This window comes from Callithrix jacchus, chromosome 14, assembly GCF_049354715.1.
Source record: "Callithrix jacchus isolate 240 chromosome 14, calJac240_pri, whole genome shotgun sequence".
Classification (NCBI taxonomy): Eukaryota; Metazoa; Chordata; class Mammalia; order Primates; family Cebidae; genus Callithrix; species Callithrix jacchus.
Genome location: NC_133515.1, coordinates 99860925 through 99879901, shown reverse-complemented (window position 1 = coordinate 99879901; position 18977 = coordinate 99860925). Strand labels below are relative to the sequence as shown.

Genomic DNA, 18977 nt, shown 5'->3' with positions numbered 1-18977 from the left:
TATTTTCCCCCTTCCAGTAATCAAATGTGGTCACCGACCTAACCCTTGTTTGCTGGATGACTTCATCTTTTTCCTCTTGAAAGGAAAAATTTTGGTTTTTAAATGGCTTAAAGCAAACTGTATTAGAGATTTAAAACCTATGTAAAATGAATGTAATTTTTAAACAGCGCCTTATTAAAATGAGTTATATAAAGCAGACACATACCCTTGGCTAGTTTATTTCAAAATTGTATAACTAGTAAGACTTATTTCTGTTAATAATACCAATAGTGCAAGATTCCATTGTAGTAATTTTATATACATGATTACTAGTTGACAATAATTCAGCAAAGTAGGTATCACAAGTTACTTTTTACGGCTGAACCAACAAACTTCAGGGAAGTGATATAATATGCCCACACAAATGTATAGTAGTTTGGTATGACCCCAAAGCTCAAGTTCATTCTACCACTTTTCTGAGATGATTAGAATTTCAATATGTTGTAAGACTTATCAAATTTTATACTACGAAAGTAAAATATGAATACTTTGTTATCATAGGACTGTGGAGTTTAAAATGACTCAGGAAAGGGGACAGTTTGTACAATGTTCCATCCAGTACTGGAATCTCTTTTCCTGTAACCCCAAATGAATATCTTATTTGATTATGTCAATGGATTATTATCTATTACTCTTAAGGGGTTATCCATAGAGAAGACTCACTTCCGCAGGGGCTCAGAGACCCACGCTAAAGCACTGAATTATATAGGTTTTGTTGTAACTAGATCCTTATGAGGCTTTTAGCTATAAATCACCTAGACTGAGTGCTGGTCTAACTTACCTTAAATCAAATCCCATGCTCTGATAAGATTACAAGACTGTTTTTTTAAACTTCCGAGAATAAAATTCCACAATGCCACTGAGTATGTCTCTCAGTATGTATTATTTAATATACTTGTCAAATGCTATCTTACGGCAATTTAAAAGATAGAATTATTTGTATTTAAGAGTAAAGGAAACTACAATATGTTGTGAACAACTGGTTTAAGAGTTTCCTAAATGTGGCAAGTCAGTTGTTAATTTTACCTTTAAGACTCCTTAATATTTATCAGAAATGGAAATAATTAGGGCGCAAGAATAGAATGCTACAAGTATTTCTGGTGAAGCTTTTGCAAGGTGGACAGACAGTACAATGTAATGGAAAGACCATTAAAAAAAAATTGACGGCCCTAACTGAATCCTGGCCACAGATTTTCCTAAGAACTCTAGATAAAAATCATGAATATTATCCTTCCCAGGTTATAGTGACACAGACAAAGGTCCCAAGAGTGTGTCCCCTGGAGTCTGTGAAACCAAGACAGCATTTATAAAGCACCTAGCAAATTACGTGGCACAGAGGAAGTACTTAATAAACAGTAACCATCATTGTCATAATAAGAATCATCACAGTAATTATCAGCAGCATCAAAGCACTATAGTTTGTGCTTAATGATACAGAGATTTAAAAAATTACATGGTCTCTGCCTTCAAAGAACTAATAATACCATGGAACAGCAAGACTTTAAAAGTGACTATTATCCAAATCACTAACATAAATGTGAACAACTGTTTTGGAGGAAGAGTGAATAGAACCGCAAAAGGCTTCAGAGAGGACGAGGCATCTGAACAGGATCACAAAGGATAATTTGGATGTATAAAAATGGAAGTGTGGGAAAATATAACCCAGACACAGAACAGCGAGAAAAAAACAGCAAGAGTTCAAAGGACAAAGAATGTTCAGGGACCGATTAAAGCACAGATGTGTGGGTGGTAAATTAGGTGAGAAAAAGCTAAGGAAGGATAGGCCTTCTCACCTAGGTAACCAAGAGACTGAATACAAGGCTGAAAAGGTGGTGCAGTTTAATTCTTTGAAAGCACAGGCTCTGGAGGTGTCAGGCCCAGACCCAGTGCTCACGTCTGCCACTTCCTGACAATGTTACTTTAACCAAGAAGTCACTCAATAGATCAGAGCCTCAGTTTCCTTATTTGTATACAGGAGATGGATGGCGACACTTTCCTCATGGGGTTGTTGAGAAATTAAACAGAAACATAAAATAAAATAAAAAAATGCAAGGCATGTAATACAATGTCTGGCATATAACTAAGTGCTTCAATTAAAAGCAACCATTATTATTAAGAATATCTGATTCATTTTTGCATGAAATGGGAATTACAGAGGATTTCTGAGCAGTGAAACATCAAAATCATGTTAGTGATTAGAGAAATGTACAGGCTGGGGCAGACTAAAGCACTTTTGATGATGGCGTGAAGCCGTCTAATTCAGGAAGAAAGCAATTTAAAGTCCATTTCTGACAGTAAGTCCTAACCAGTTTCACATAAAATGAAGCTGACTTTTTTGGCCCTCCTACCCAAGTGCCAAGAATAGATAAGTAGGAAAAGCTAGAATGTGAGGAAGTGGTTGTCATGAAGACAAGTTGGAAGTTATAATAATAACCAAGGTCCCCAATATGGTGCACAAGAATGAAACAATATTAATAATAACAACTTCTGAAGGCTTACTATGCACCATGAATTACACTTCATCACAACTATCTTTCCCTTGTATGCTGTTATCATCTCCAATTTGTTGATGAGGTAACAATCTTGGATTTAAGAATTTGCCTATGGCATTTTGAGTTGGATGACGTTTATCTAAAATTTTTAAAAAGATAAAAATAAAAAATTTGTCCAAGGTCACACAGTAAGTAGTGGCACCAATATCTGAACTTGAACTAACTGCCTGCCTTGTCAATTACTACACAGTGTTACTGAAACAAACAGGTATATTCCAGAACAGTGTGGCAGCAGATTAAAATTACTCAGCTATGATGAAATATAGATTATTACTATAATATTTTTCAAGTTATTAAATCAAATTAGTTCCTTTTACAACTTACTGTGCAGTTAATAACATTTGACACTTTAGAGGAACATGCTCTTATTTTGTGTTGACAGTTCAAATATATAATAAAACTGTGAGAACCTCTTCCTAATATAGAAGCATTATGTTCTAGCAGCACCATGTCATAGATGCACGTCACCAACAATGGTGCTCGATACAACGACACAGAAATATGAAAGGCTGCTCTTTACTAAAAGCTGTCAAGGACACAGAGTAGACACTATCTCCTGAAGATTTTAGTTTCAAAATTGCTTACATTTTGATTTCAAATTGAGTTCTTAAAATTCAGTCACTCTTATGGTTCAGCAAATATACAAACAAATACACATAAACATACACCCAGGGAAACAGAGAGCAAGAACCGTGATAAAATGTTGACTGACAAATCAAGGGGAAGAGTACATTGGTATTTTTTTTTAATCCTTGTCAATTTTATAGGAGTTTGAAGTTTTTCAAGGTAAACACGTAAAAAATAGCAATTATAACTTTTATGATGTAAAAAACTAGAATAGGAAGAAGGAAAGTGATTCCATTTCTCATGTTTTCTGAAAGCAAGGAGAGGACTTGATGAATTTAAAAATTAAAAAAAAAAAGGGCATTATTTCAAAGCATACTTACTTCACTATAAAGGTAATACAATTGATTTTAAAAAGTCATAAAAATACATTTTGGGAGGCTGAGGCAGGTGCATCACGAGGTCAGGAGATAGAGACCATTCTGGCCAACACAGTGAAACCCTGTCTCTACTAAAAATACAAAAATTAGCTGGATGTGGTGGCACGTGCTTGTAATCCCAGCTACTTGCAAGGCTCAGGCAGGAGAATCACTTGAACCAGGGAGTCAGAGGTTGCAGTGAGCTGAGATCATGCCACTGCACTCCAGCCTGGCAACAGAGACTCCATCTCAATTAAAAAAAAAAAAAAAAGTCATGAAATAGAAGAGAAAATCTCTCATAATTTCACTATAAACACATAGAAAATTGCTTCCACCTTTTTCCCTATAAAGAGGATTGGGGAGGGGATATTATACTGCAAAGGATAATTTAGTACACTATTTTTAAAAACTAGCTAATAAAGGAAACACACATGTAATCAGTTTTGGTCCAAAAGATAAGAAGTCATGTAGAATACACAAATAGCTCTATTAACAGAAAAGAACAACAGCAGCAACAATGACAACAAAAATATGTTCACCGAATGACTAATTTGAGGCTGTGTTACTCTGAAGCAGAATGACTATTCATCTGGCATGTCCCTATAATGTAATGTGGCCTGAAAGGACATTCACAGAAGTACAAAAAAATGGAAGGGAAATGTCAACCAAACAAAGGAAATTACTGAATCAAAGCAAGAAGACAGATTTTAAGAATATAAAGAAGTGAATCCTCAGTGAGAGAATTTTTGGGCTCTGCACGGCATACACATACAAAGACAACCCAAACTTAAGTTCAAATAGTTAAGGTCCATTAAAGGAGATGGTAAATATAAAAGCATTTTATAAATCATGATGCACTAATCAAAATAAAATGTTCTTATTTGAGAATGCAAGAAAGCAAGCCTACAATCAAGCAAGCAAAACACACGCATTTGAGATTTCTTTTAAATGTAAATGCCATAGAATTTGAATGCCTGAAGGGACATTAGGTCTCTTTCATATTGAAAGAATCTGGCAACCAGATTTTGTGGCTGGCTTGCACAGTAGATGCCAATGCTTCAAAATTAAGGAATTGCACAGACATATACACAGAGTCAGGATGTTCCAGGTCCTGTTTAAAAACTGGATGACAGGATCACAGTGGCAAAAACAGGCTGCGGCCTGGCTGAGCCTTCTACTTCCCCCCAGGCCCTCCCACTGCCTACCTCCCCTAAAGCCCAGTGGAGGGAGGGAGGAGTACATACAAGTGAGCTAACAGTGAGGGACACCAACATTCATTCCACTTAGGTCCCGTGCCTCCATTAATGAACTGACCCACATACTACGCACACTTTCCTCATGACATATGGAGCAGGTGGGGCAGATTATTTCCCAGGAGAATGTCTTCTATTTATCAGCTCCCATGAAGCAATCAGGGACAATGGGCAAGGAATAAGAGACAACTGCAAACAAACCAATGCGTGAATGACACGGCAGCAATATAAAAAGGGTGACTTTAAGAAAATCATCATCAAGTTATATTAAAAGAAAAATTTCTGGAAAGGTAAGGATTTTGGTATGCATACAATTCCAATCTCAGAGCTTGACTCCTGATAAATACTAATAACTTCTTTGCGGCTGCTTTCAAATATATGCCAACCCAGAATATCTTCCTGGGTTCCTGGAGATCTGTAGGCATAATGAAAATAAGAAGATAAAAGAGTATCTTGCTGGGCTTCACTCATCAATGAAAGCGTGGGCACGCCTTGCTGTAACACGGCAGAGGTGATAGCAGTAAATACGGCCTGAAGTGATCTAAGAAATACTTGGACGTGACCATGGCTTTCAGGAGGGCTCAACCCTACAGAACATAAGGCCCCAGGCACTGCAGGTGCTCAGAGAACACTGGATGATTTACTTTGCCTCACAGAGCAGGAAGAGGAAACTAAAAATCAGATTCAATTTGCTCTAGGAGGGCCGTTCTTTCTTCTCTTTTATTTTTCTCTTTAAAAATATGTGAAATCCCTAGATAATAGCAAAGAGTTTAATAAAGTCTGAATTATGTGACACTGTTCAATATTTATATGAAACTTGAAGGCAGCTGAAGCTGACACCGTGGTGAAGTAGCAATTCAAACAATCAAAACCCCCCAAAACTCAATAGTTTTGAAGGAAATCTTTCTTCTTTTCTTGAATATTGCACACAGGAATTCTGCATTAATTACCTGTTATCTGAGTAAATTTAATTCTACACATCCTTTTGAGAATCACGAATATACTAGCTCATGCTTGTGAGACATTCTTGTTATGGAGATTTTAAAGCTAGATGAAGGCAAGAAGTAGAAAGGGAAATAAGGCAAAGGCAGAGAGAAGCACGTCAAAGCCACAGGAAAGGTGGGGGAAGTCATGCCTAGGACCTTGCTACTCAACGTTCTTGCACGGACTGGATATCACTTGGGAGCTGGTTAGAGATGGAGAATTTCAGGCCCCGCCCAGACCTACTCAATCAAAATCTGTATTTTAATAAGATCCCCAGGCAATTCCTATGCAGAATTAACTGTGAGAAGCACTGCTTTACTTTCCTGTGCTGGCTCTTTAACGTCAAATGGAGGTGATATGGTGAGAGAAATGCATACCTCTCTGAGCTTCATTTCCTAAACTGTGAAATGAAGATGACAATTTCTGTATGATAAGGTTGTTCTGAGAGCTGAGTTACTGAATAGCACCTTTCCAAAGTCTTGGCATAGAGGAAGTAGACGTTCATTAGGATTTTTTGTTTGTTTGCTTGTTTTTAAAATATTTGATAGCAGTATTTTCTTAATCCCAGGTTTAACAGATATATTCTTTTAGAACATTCTTAGCTGTTGAATTTTTTACTTAAAAAATACTTATTTTTCTTAAGCAAACAAATTCTTGACACAAACAGGAAACTGATATTATATTCTTTAAATTTGTTACAAATATACATAAGATAGCATATACATGCAAAAAAGAAATTTCATCTGCACAAATAATTGATTCCTTTGTCCTACCTGTAATTGTAGATGTTATGAAAGGTCTTTGGCTAATTTAAAATCCTTAAAACACTCAACTCTCATGTCTAGAGTCAAAAATATGATTCAACTGAAAGGAAAGCCATCTGTACTGGTAGCCTGTCTAGGTGTTATAATTTTAAGTTACTTAATATTAGCACAGATAAAAGATGAGGAAAAGAGAACTTTCTGGGTGAGGCAGAAGCTGCAGACAAAGAGTAAATGATTTTAACACTTTTTTCTGTGGAGTCTTCAGGATTTTCTATATAGATGATCATGCTGTATGCAAACAGGGACAATTTGACTTTCTCCTTTCCCATTTGGATGCCTTTTACTTCTTTCTCTTGTCTTATTGCTCTGAATAGAACTTCTAGTGCTATGTTGAATAAAAGTGGTGAAAATGGGCATCCTTGTCTTGTTCCAACCTGGGAGGAAAAACTTTCAAGTTTTCCTCATTAAGTATGATGTTAGCTCTGGGTTTGACACAGATGGTCTTTACTGTGTTATGTTCCTTCCATATTCAGCTTCTTGAGTTTTATCATCAAGGGATGTTGAATTTATGGAATGCTTTTTCAGCATGTATTATGAATTTAGTCAAACTGCAGATACAAAATCAATATACAAAAATCAGCAGTATTTCTATATGCCAATAGCAAATAATCTGAAGAAATTAAGAAAGCAATGTCATTAATAAGAGCTGTGAAAAAAATACTTAATAATAAACTTAACCGAGGAGGTAAAAGACCTCAACAATGAAAACTATAAAACACTGATGAAAAAATGGAAGAAGACACAAATAAATGGAACAATAGTCCATGTTCATGGATTTGAAGAATACTGTTAAAACATCCATAATACCCAAAGTGATTTACAGATTCAATGCAATCCCTATCACAATATCAATGGCATTCTTCACAGAAACAGAAAAAAAAAATCTTAAAATTCATATGGAAAAGCAAAAGACCCTGGATACCTAAAAGAAACACAGCTGGGGGCATCACACTGCTTGACTTCAAATATACAACAAAGCTATGGTAATCAAAACAGCATGGTAGTGACATAAAAACAGATACACATACAAATGGAACATAATGGAGAACCAAGAAATTAATCCATGCACTTACAGCAACTGTTTTTTGACAAAGACTCCAAGAACATACACTGGGAAAAGAACAGTCTCTTCAATAAATGGTGCTGAGAAAATTAGATAACCACATGAAAAAGAATGAAACTGGACTTCTCTCACCATATATTACAAATATCAACTCTAAACGAATTAAAGACTTAAATGTAAAACCCAAAAACATAAAACTACTAGAAGAAAACATAAGACAAACATTTTATAAAATTGGACTGAGCAAAGATATTTCAAATAAGACCTCAAAGCCATAGGCAACAAAGGCAAAAACAGATATTACTTTGAATTACATCAAACTATAAAGCTTTGTATATCAAAGGAAGCAATCAAGTGAAGAGACAACCTATATAACTGGACAAAGTATTTGTAAGTTATACATCTGATAAGGCATTAATATTCATGATATACAGGGAACTCAAACAACTCAATATAAACAATATGACTTAAAAGAAGCAACAGAGCTGAAGAGACATTTCTCAAAAAAAGACATACAAACACCCAATAAATATATGGGGAAAAAGATGCTCAACATCACTAATCATCAAGGAAATGTAATCAAAATGACAATGAGTTTTCACTTTCCCCCAGTTAAGACAAAAAATAACAAATGTTGGCCAGGATGCACTGTTGATAGGAATGTAAATTAGTTGCTGTTATGGGAAACAGTATGGAGGTGTCCCTAAAATTGAAAATAGGACTACCATTTGATGTAGCAATCCTATTACTGAGTATATATCCAAAGGGAATGAAATCGGAATGCTGAAGAAACTTCTGCACACCCATGTTTATTGCAGTGCTATTCACAACAGCCAAGATATAGAATCAACCTAAATGCCCATCTAATGTTCATGGATAAAGAAAATATCATATATATAAATACTATTCAGCCACAAAAGAGTGGAATCCTGTTATTTGCAGTAACATGGATGAACCTGGAGGACACTATGTTAAGTGAAATGAGCCAGGCACAGAGGCAAATTTCATATGATCTCACTCATATGTGGAATCTAAAAAAGGTGATTTCATGGAAGTGGGAGTAGAATGGTGGTTACCAGAAGCTGGGAGTGAAGTGTGGGGTACTGGGAGAAGATGTTCAATAGGCACAAAGTTACAGTTGGGCAGGAAGCGTAAGTTTTGGTGTCTTATTTATATAGCAGGATGAATTACAGAAAATACCAATGTATTGTATATTTCAAGATCACTAGAAGAGAAGAAATTGAATGTTGTCACCACAAAGAAATGATAAATGTTTAAAGTGATGGATATGGTAATTATACCAATTTTATCATTATACTATGTATACATTCACTGAAATATTATAGGCCAGATGTGGTGGCTCATGCCTATAATTGCAGCACTTTGGGAGGCTGAGGTGGGCAGATCACCTGAGGTCAGGAGTTCAAGACCAGCCTGGCCAACATGGTAAAACCCTGTCTCTACTAAAACAAAAATTAGCTGGGCATGCTGGCAGGCACTTGTAATCCTAGCTACTCAGGAGTCTGAGGCAGGAGAATCACTTGAACCCAGGAGGTGGAAGTCGCAGTGAGCTGAGATCGCACCATAGCACTCCAGCCTGGGCAACAATGCGAAACTCAATCTCAAAAAAAAAAAAAAATAGAAGAAAAAGAAACATTACACTGTACTACATAAACATGTACAATTATTATGTGTAAATTATATGATATAAAAAACTGAGTTAAAAAAAGCAAATAATATTTGCAGCAACATAAAAAGACAAAAGGATATGTGGGCTGGGTGTGGTGGCTCATGCCTGCAATTTCAGCACTTTGGGAGGCTGAGGTGGGTGGATCACCTGAGGTAAGGTGTTTGAGACCAGCCTGCCCAACATGGCAAAACCCTGCTCTACTAAAAATACAAAAATTAGCCAGGCGTGGTGGTAGGCACCTGTAATCCCAGCTACTCGGGAGGCTGAGGCAGGGAGGTGGACGCTGCAATGAGCTGAGATTGTGTCATTGTACTCCCTTGGGCAACAAGAGCGAAACTCCATCTCGGGGGGAAAAAAAAAAAAAAAAGAAGAAGAAGAAGAAGAAGATACGTGAGTAATAAGTGCTTAAAAAGAAATTAGGTACATAATACTGCCAGGCACATTACTGGGAAGAGAAACCCAAACAAAGAGTGTCAGGTTTAACTGCAGATTCAAAGAGTACTTGCCAAAATTAAAGTTATGGCTTTGTCTTTCTTCTATTTTTTAGGCAAAAGAAAGAAAAGTTTTTTTTGTTATTGTTGTTAAGAAGGCTTTGCTATTCTGTGTCTCTAGAATAAAAAGTAAGATCTTGTTCTGTTTCTCCGCTCCCTAACGTCTTCTTCGAACCTTAAAAAATAGTCTGTATTAGACTGAGTCTCAAATTGGATTCTTCTGTATATGTGGCTAGAAATACACTAAGAGAACACACTGCCTTTTAATATTCTTGAGATGTCCCGGTGAGACAAGACTGAGAAGCCCAATTTAAAGGGGCCTAAAACAGTACCTGTTGAGACCCTTTCATGTTGGGAGGCCAGGATCCAGAATCAGCCTGGCCTGAGAGAAGCTGCACTGCTGAAGGCAGCTCCCTGGGAGCTGATGGCTGAGAACTCACTGACAAGCTGGGAATGAGACAGCAGTGAGATGGGCCCCGGAAGGAGGGTGTTTCCCACGTGGCATCTCTGCCTGCTCTGCTACCTGCTACATGTGCAGTTGCTCAGTCAGCTTCCTCAGCCTGGAATACCCTCATCTGCCTCCTCCAAACAGACTCTTCTTTCACTGACCTGCTCTGTGTCACCCCTGTGTATCCTGCCCCACTACTCCCTCCACTCTGCCTTCCGTACAACACAGTGACAATGGCTACAGGCCAGCTCGTCTCCCGGGCAGGAGTGTGAACTCCTTAGGGTTAGAGGTTATTTCTTACCCATGTGAGCCCTTTGTGACTTAACACACAGCATGGCACACAGTAAACCCAATGAATCATTCATTTCTTTTTAAAATGTGGGGCCTAAATAAGCCACTGCTACAGGGATTTTCCAATCTGAAGAACTATAAGCAAAGGGATTTAGAAACACTGCCAGATAAAAGGTACAGGAAGCAGAGGCCCCTGCTTGCAGTGATTTTCCATCTTCACCTACATAGCTCATTCTATAGTCTGTCACTCAAACCTTGTGCACAAAGCAACAAAGGGAAATAGACTATGAAGGCATCAGCATCTGAGTACTACATTATCATTTAGAGCCCAGGTGGAATCCTGGTTCTATTTCCCAGCTCTATGACTCTGGGCAGGTCAATTCCTCTTTCTCAGCTTTTAGGTCCTCTGAAAATGGCAACAACATATACAGCCATTAGAAATAATAATCAAAGTAATCATTAAATCTACAAAGATCAATGGAAAGTGTTACAATGGCAAGTAAATAAGGTAGAATACAAAAGTTTAGACATTTAAATTGAAACAATATGAAAGGATATCTGTACCTGAACAATAACTGGTAGGTAACATGCAAATAAAAATAATTACATTACCAAATGGAACTATGGGAAGTTTTCTCAAACCCATCTTCATTATACTCTATCATATTTTCAATTAAAAAAGGAAAATCGGGGAGAGGTCTTGTATGACTGACAGGGATATTAGGCATAGGAGAGACCTCTGTAAACTTCAAGGACGTGCATAACTCTTCATCTGTGGTTGTTCTTTTTCTTATCAATACCACTGTACCTGAATGATAAATTCTTTCTAAAAGTCCTTTCTAAAACTAGCATCCTTCTAGGCTTATAAAGCCTGTATACTTTGAGTCCTAAAACAAGGCAGAGGTTTTTTTTCTTTTTTAAGAAGAACATATACACTCACTCTAGGAATTTCCATACTTAATCGATACAGTTAATGTGCTGGAGATGAGAATCCCTTATCTTGTAGGAAGCTCAGAGCAGTTTCTGCCCTGACAGAATGATTATTATTTCTAATGGCTATGAAGGAGGCAAGAGAAAACAGTGCTCTCCATGGCAAGCAGGACCTGGAGCCAGTGGGGTCAGCAGAGCTAAGAACACCACGTCTCTAGGTGCAGAGCAGCTCTTTTCCCATGTAAGTCCTCAGTTCTTCCTTCAGAAAACATCTAAAAACGTGGCTTAGTCTTGGAAGCCTCATACATAAGGATACTAAGAGCAATTCTAAGACTCTGAGGAAAGCCATTTAATGAAGAAAACCACTTAATAATACTATTCTAGTCTTACCCCTTGTCCACACTGGCGTGGACCGCTGCAACAACACCTTCCAGGACCTTCAGTGGGTCCCTTGGCCCACCAAGGGCAGCGCTGCCTCCACTGTGAAAAGAGAGAGAAACTGATTCAGAAAAGGATCACGCAAGTCTCAGAAATAAACTTGGTATTCACATATTCAAATGAACCTGGTTGGATTTTGGCATAGTATACCGCCTGCCCATAGTCATTTGTGCTATGTGATTATTTACAAATGTACCAAGCCCTACACTAGGTGCTAATGAAATATTTTCTGCCCTTAAGGAGCTCAGTCTAATATATGCACCTTTTCCTATCAAGAGAATAACACAATCTCCTTGCACTGTGTCATTCAGAAAATATTCGTTGAACGTTAAATGTATGAGTTAGTATAAGTATTAAATGTAACAATGATTTAAATCCTCCAGTTCAAGTTTTTAAAAAAAGCACTAATATTTACTTGCTACTAATAAGTACCAGGCATTGCTAAATAGTTCACATATATTCTGCCACGTATTAAATGCAACACCCTATGAGACAAGTACTATTATTATGCCCATTTTACAGATGTTATGTGTAGAACCTAGTGAATCCTGAAAATGCAATAAAGGAAAAAAATATTTTAGATAAGTTTTTCAAATAACTTAATGATATAAATCAACTACTAGATTCGGTTACTCTCACGTGCCTACTAAATTTTATTAACTTCCTAAAACGTACATGTTATGAATATTGTCAATAACAATTTCTTTTCCTTAGAAACAGAGGCAGCCGAATTCCTTAAGTTTCATTTTCCTTCCACTGCTGAAAGATTTAATTCACATTTATTGAATGTCTTCTGTGTGCCAAGTATACCATTTACTGCATTAGAACCAAATCTTTAGTGGTAGAATTGGATGCAGGGAAAGAGAAGTATCATTTATGTCAAAAATTTATAAATGTAAAACTATTTCATCATATTTTAATTATTCATGAAACTGGGCAATTTTTAAGAAATAAGCTAAATTCATCAAAAACTAATTTCCCAAAATGCATATTTTTGTGAGCTCCTTCTAAAACTTGGTTTAACAAATAATAACAATAGCATTAGGAGAAATACCTAATATAGATGCTGGGGTGAAGGATGCAGCAAACCACCACGGCACATGTATACCTATGTAACAAAACTACACATTCCGCACATGTACCCCAGAACTTGAAGTATAATAAAGAAAAAAAAGAAATAATAAAAAGATAACGAGAATCCAAAAGGTACAAAATGTGGCCAAAACATATCTGTCATCATTTGAAAGAGGACACTGGTTCTTACAACGGACATCTAAAACTCATAATAAGCAAACAATAAAATAAAGCTATATTAATTTGAAATTTGTTCTTTTAAAAATGTTATAAAATTCTATACATCTCCCTATATATAAAATTGATAGATAACTCAGAGCATTAAGGTAAAAACTGTATGAGGCTGGGGTAATTAAACTGATAAAGGCTCATTTGATTTCAGTTCAGCTGCAGAAAACTGACATGCATTTAATCAAAAAGTTCCTCAAGAGCAATACAGAATTAAAAGGAATGCTTAAAAGGAGAATAAATTAAACATAACTAAATCTTTTAGCCTAATTGCATTATTCGCAGAAAGCACTTGATGCCTCATTATTTTCTTAGCTTCACTTTTCCCTCTTTTCCCTCTTGGATGCATTCCTACAAAGGTACCTGAATATTGACACAAAGCAAGAATTTCTCAGTTGTCAGTTCTGTGCCATTAATTGCAGGTAAATAATGTCTAAAGACACTTTACAGGTGTCTAACTTCATCAGTATATGATTAACTTTGCCTTGTGTTTTTCAAAAGAACCTTCTGGGAACCATTTTCCCACTACTACAAAGAATGAGAATTAGAAATGGTAAGACCTGAAAAACCATTTTGAAGCCACAGGACAGTCTGAAACTTACTTACCTGTGTCAAATGCCATTTTGGCCTTTCCCTTATTTCAAGAGAGGATTGTGAAAGGAGGTCCGACCAGAAATTACGTAGCTTCTTAAGATGTCACACACAATACCAACAATGAGACATTTCATGGTCTCCATTCCGAAGACATAAGACTACGAGAACCCTAAAAATAACCTCTCATTTTGTAAAGTCCTTCAATATTTATAAAATGCTTTTACGTACATGATGATAGTTTAGCAACCATTAGCAGGCACCATTACTGACAAAGTGTCACCTCAGGTTTTCCGCAATGACTACTTTCTAGCTTACCTCAATGCAGAAATTATTTTCATTATTGCACTCTGCACTATATCCTTGGGAGAGATGTCAAGAGGACCAACTGCCACCTCTAGCAGCTGCCGAATCATTCCTAGAGGCTGACCATCTAAACAAATAGCCACTGCTTGATCATGAAGTTTCTCTTTTTCTGATCGGGACAGATCATAGAGGTAAATGTATTTTTGCAGGGTTTCCTGTAAAGACATGGTAATCAACACTTAAGTAATAAACAGAAATTAATGTTTCTACATGCACAAAGTGAAACATAGTTAGATCCTAGAACCAAATACATGACAAGCAGCAATACCATACCACAGAGCATGCATTAGTTAGTTACTAAGAGCTTAGGCTCCAGGATCACCCATATTTGAGGGCAAATTCTGGCTTTACTATTCACTGGTTAGCGGGCCTTTGTGATCGCCAATTTCAACATCTATAAAATGAGGATGAGGAAAATAGCGTTGTGTGAATAGAGGATATTGCGAACATTAACTGAGATAACATAAAAGTTAGTTCTCTAGCACTCCAGGAATAAAGTAATGCTCAAAAGTATGAGCTTTTCTATTACTATTATTACTAACGCACTACAATCACATAACATTCATAATCTATTGAGCTACAACTATGTAATCCCAGGTATTATACATAAATTATCTAAATTAATACTTGTAATAACCCTGCAAGAATTTTTAGTTTCATGTTATAAAAAAGGAAACTAAAGACCAAAGAGATTAAGTAACTTGACCAAAGTCACATGGTTACCAATTAGCAGAGCTTAGAACCCAAAAGGCTATTCCCCAGCCCTAGGCCACACTGCCTGCCTCTCTTTGATAATTTCTGTAAAAACAAATGTTATAACAAATAATTTAGGAAACAAGAGGCAAGCTATTGTTTTTTGGCATACCAAATGCAGTCACTTAATAACAATTTCCAGATTCTTCGTAGTTTCCTTTGTCATCCTGCATATACTGTTTTGTTCTTCAAACCAACCATGTGAGAAATCTGAATACTAATTGAATATCTGATATTAAAGGATGTCTGTTAATTTCTTTGCTAGTGATCATGTTCTTGTGGTTATTTTAAAGTATCTTTTAGAGACTGACAGGGAAGTATTTATGAATAAAATGAAAATATGATTGCGATTTGCTTCACAATCCACAAGAGCAAGGCAAGGGAAGGCAGCGGGATGCATGAAGATTGGGCACGTTTTGGTAACTGTTGAAGCTGGGAGTTGGGCACATAAAGTATCATGTTACTATTCTGCCCACTGTGAAAATCTCTATTTCAGAAAAATCCCTAGGAGTTAAGCAGGGCAATTCCTAGTATACTCACCTAAGAGAAGAGGGAACTGAGGCTCTATAGGATGAAGGCCTTTAACTTTTATTAAATTAACCATGAGGATATAAGATTTTTTTTTAATGGGTATATAATTAAGGAAGTTAAAATGAAGGTCTGAACTATAAAAGGGAAAATGCATGGGGTTGGACGTTATTTCCAGCTTTTGCTATAAAAGTTGCCTTAATAAAATTAAATAATGTCTAATTTAAGAACCTCAAGAGTTTCCTATTATGGACCATCCAGAGTCCGACTGAGTGGTACTCACAAGTAGCTATATGGTACTTTATATCATATCTTAGATGAAACAAACATGTTTTTATCAATAATCTCCTTGAATCTCCATAAACTATTCTAGGCAATGAAAGATAATACTTGTGGCCGGGCCTGGTGGCTCACACCTGGAAGGCCAAGGTGGGTGCATTGCTTGAGCCCAGGACTTTGAAACCAGTCTGGGCAACACGACAAAACTCTGTCTCTACAAAAAATACAAAAAATTAGTTAGGTGTGGTGGCATACACCTGTAGTCCCAGCTACTCAGGAGGCTGAGGTGGGAGTATTACTTGAGCCCAGGAGGTAGAGGCTGCAGTGAGTGAGCCAATATTGCACCACTGTACTCCAGACTGGGCAACAAAGTGAGACCTGCCTCAAAAAAAGAAGGGAAAGGGAAAAGGAAAGGAGGAAGGCGGGAGGGAGGGAGGAATGGAGGGAGGGAGGGAGGGAAAGAAGGAAAGGAAAGAGAAAGTGAGAGAAAGAAAGAAAGAAAGAAAGAAAGAAAGAAAGAAAGAAAGAAAGAAAGAAAGAAAGAGAGAGAGAGAGAGAGAGAGAGAGAGAGAGAGAAAGAAAGAAAGAAAGAAAGAAAGAAAGAAAGAAAGAAAGAAAGAGAGAAAGAGGGAAGGAAGGAAAAAGAGAAAGGGGAAGAAAGAAAAAGAAAAAGGGAAGGAGGGAGGGAGGAAGAAAGGAAGGGAGAGAGAAAGAAGAAAAGAGAAAGAGAAAGAAAGAAAGAAAGAGAAGAAAGAAAAAAGAGAAGAAAGAAAGAAAAAAAAAGACTACTTGTTTCAAAGAGAGTAATGACAAATTCTCTGGGTTTTAAAAAGTATATTAAAAAATAATATGAATTTAAAAATAATTTTAAATGTGTTCATTTAAAAATTTACACTAATAAGTATAAATCACTTTTCCTTGAAGATTCTAATTTTATACTAGTTCTCATAATTATGACCTATAGTACTGTAAAAGTCAGTAGGATAAAATCAAGATTGTAAAGCCAATTTGTTCCCTGCAAAAGCTTCTACATTGTTCACACCATTATTTAACGTTATTCATCAGACAGATAAATCGGCACTCCCAAACACATAGTAAAACAACATTTCTTTCAAACTCTTAAGTTCTTCCCATTATCTTTTCAATGAGGGCCTCGCATTTACGTCGCATACACATTTGAAGTCTCGCATTTGCTCATTATCTGAACCCTCCACTGACTGATCCTTCTAGTCATTCTACAAGGCAAGAATACAATTCAATAAATGTGTAAGGTTTAAGAAAAATGACTAGGAGGTTAATGGCACCTTATACGGTTCATTTACCATAGTATTAAAGGGTAAATGGAATATTATTCATGTATCTAAGGCCTGTTTTCACTTAGAAACACTAAGCACTGCTTCCAGTTCCAGAAAATATTATCTCAGCTCCCACAATTGTTAGACTATAGACAAAATCTCTCAGGGCCTCAGAGAGCTTCTGATTTCATCAGCCAGTCCTAACACCTGGGTCTTCAAACCTCATCAAGGGCAGGGGACCCTGAACTTTATGATGGTGTTTTTGAGACACCAAGGAACTAGAAACCAACTAGGAACAGTTTCAGTAGTCAAAAACTTCCTCTCAATAATGAAGTTATATTTTATTTTGGAAACATGCAACATAAAAACAGGATAAGGGTACACATTTTAAAAAAAGCAGGGTAGACATAAGAGGCTGTTTCTGATTTTTTCTGAAAATTAGGGGGAAAAACAAAACCAAAATTTTATTATTTATTTATTTTTTCTACCAGCTAGAAGTAAAGCCTGAGAACCACTGTCTGCTCATTTCTTAATTTTAGAGACCACTCCCCCAACTCCAGGCAGCTATCCCATGTTCAACTCCTGCTACCATCTCCACTTCTACCCTCTCACCTACTTCCTCCATCTCCCCACATCAACTGTACCGAGTGGCTTAAAATCGTTGAAAGAAGTAGACACTGAACAATCAGATGATAAGAGGTTAACCAATAAAGGCCTGAGAACCATTTTCAAGGATATCTGCAAGTCTGAAAACCCTATCAAAACTACTAACGTAACTGTAAAGGAAAAAAGAAAGAATATACGAATACAGAGTGAGCATCCAGAAGTTTCCATTTCTTTACCTGTTCACTATTCTTCAGAGAAACGATGAAGCTATGGCTCAGGGTTTCCAGGTGAGCAAGTGACTGCTCCAGATGACTCAACGTATCTGCATAGGTAACTTTAGAATCCACAGCTTCTTGAGTTTCATCTTCTGAGTTTCTTTTCCGTGGCTTCTCAATAAAATGTTTGACTGTCTTAATAGCCTTTCTAGTTATCTCTTTACGGACTTCCACAGACAGCTTAAAAAAATAATTAAATAATAGTGAGACAAAAGAACGCTGCATTTTTCCATATTGCACATTCAGTGTTAATGAGTTAGAACAAAAGTGAAATTTTTGTATATATGATTTTAACCAACAAATAGCACTTTTATACTAGTTTTTCTTCTGTGAAGAAAACAAAATTAAACTACTAATTAAGATTTTAAAAAAATGTTAATATCCAAAGCAAGTAAAGTGATGAAACTAGTATTCACACTGACTGCTGCAAAAATGAGGAGTCATTTCTAGAACCGTATTCCCAGTTCTGTTCACTTATTATAAGGAAAAAATTCAAAAGAAGCAAAGAAATACAGGCATAAAGATTTTAACTGGAATAAGACTATCAATATAACCTCAAAAGTAATCTAATTGATAGAAGAAATGATAACTAGCTTATAATAAATGACTAGAATATTATATAGTCATTAAAATCAGAATTATAAAAACAGTAAAGCATTTTGGAATATGTTTGTCATAGAATGTTAAATCTTAGAAATCAGGACATAAAACTCTCTAGATAATGTTTACATTAAACTTTAAACTATATCTGCATATCCAATATATGTATTTTATATTTTTTCTATTTTATGTATATATACACACATACAACCTGTGTGTGTGTGTGTGTGTGTGTGTGTGTGTGTGTGTGTGTGTGTGTGTATAGAGATATATATATATGTATACACAGGTTGAGTATCCATTATCTGAAGTGTTTGGAACCAGAAGTATTTTAGATTTCAGATTTCTTTTGGATTTTAGAATACTTGCTAATTTAGCATCCCTAATTCAAAAAAC

At 36.4% G+C, this 18977-nt stretch overlaps 1 protein-coding gene across 6 annotated transcripts in view; it reads right to left on the bottom strand.

The window, feature by feature from the left end:
• The window catches only part of NBAS (NBAS subunit of NRZ tethering complex), a 454285-nt gene that overhangs the window by 91028 nt on the left and 344280 nt on the right, over window positions 1-18977 (bottom strand). For all 6 annotated transcript variants that reach the window (XM_078349936.1, XM_054245191.2, XM_054245193.2 and 3 more), the window contains 3 exons: window positions 17943-18161; window positions 14198-14400; window positions 11939-12028 (listed from right to left, as the gene is read on the bottom strand). In XM_078349936.1, coding sequence (XP_078206062.1) covers window positions 11939-12028; window positions 14198-14400; window positions 17943-18161 — 512 coding nt within the window. The remainder of the gene's footprint in view (window positions 1-11938; window positions 12029-14197; window positions 14401-17942; window positions 18162-18977) is intronic.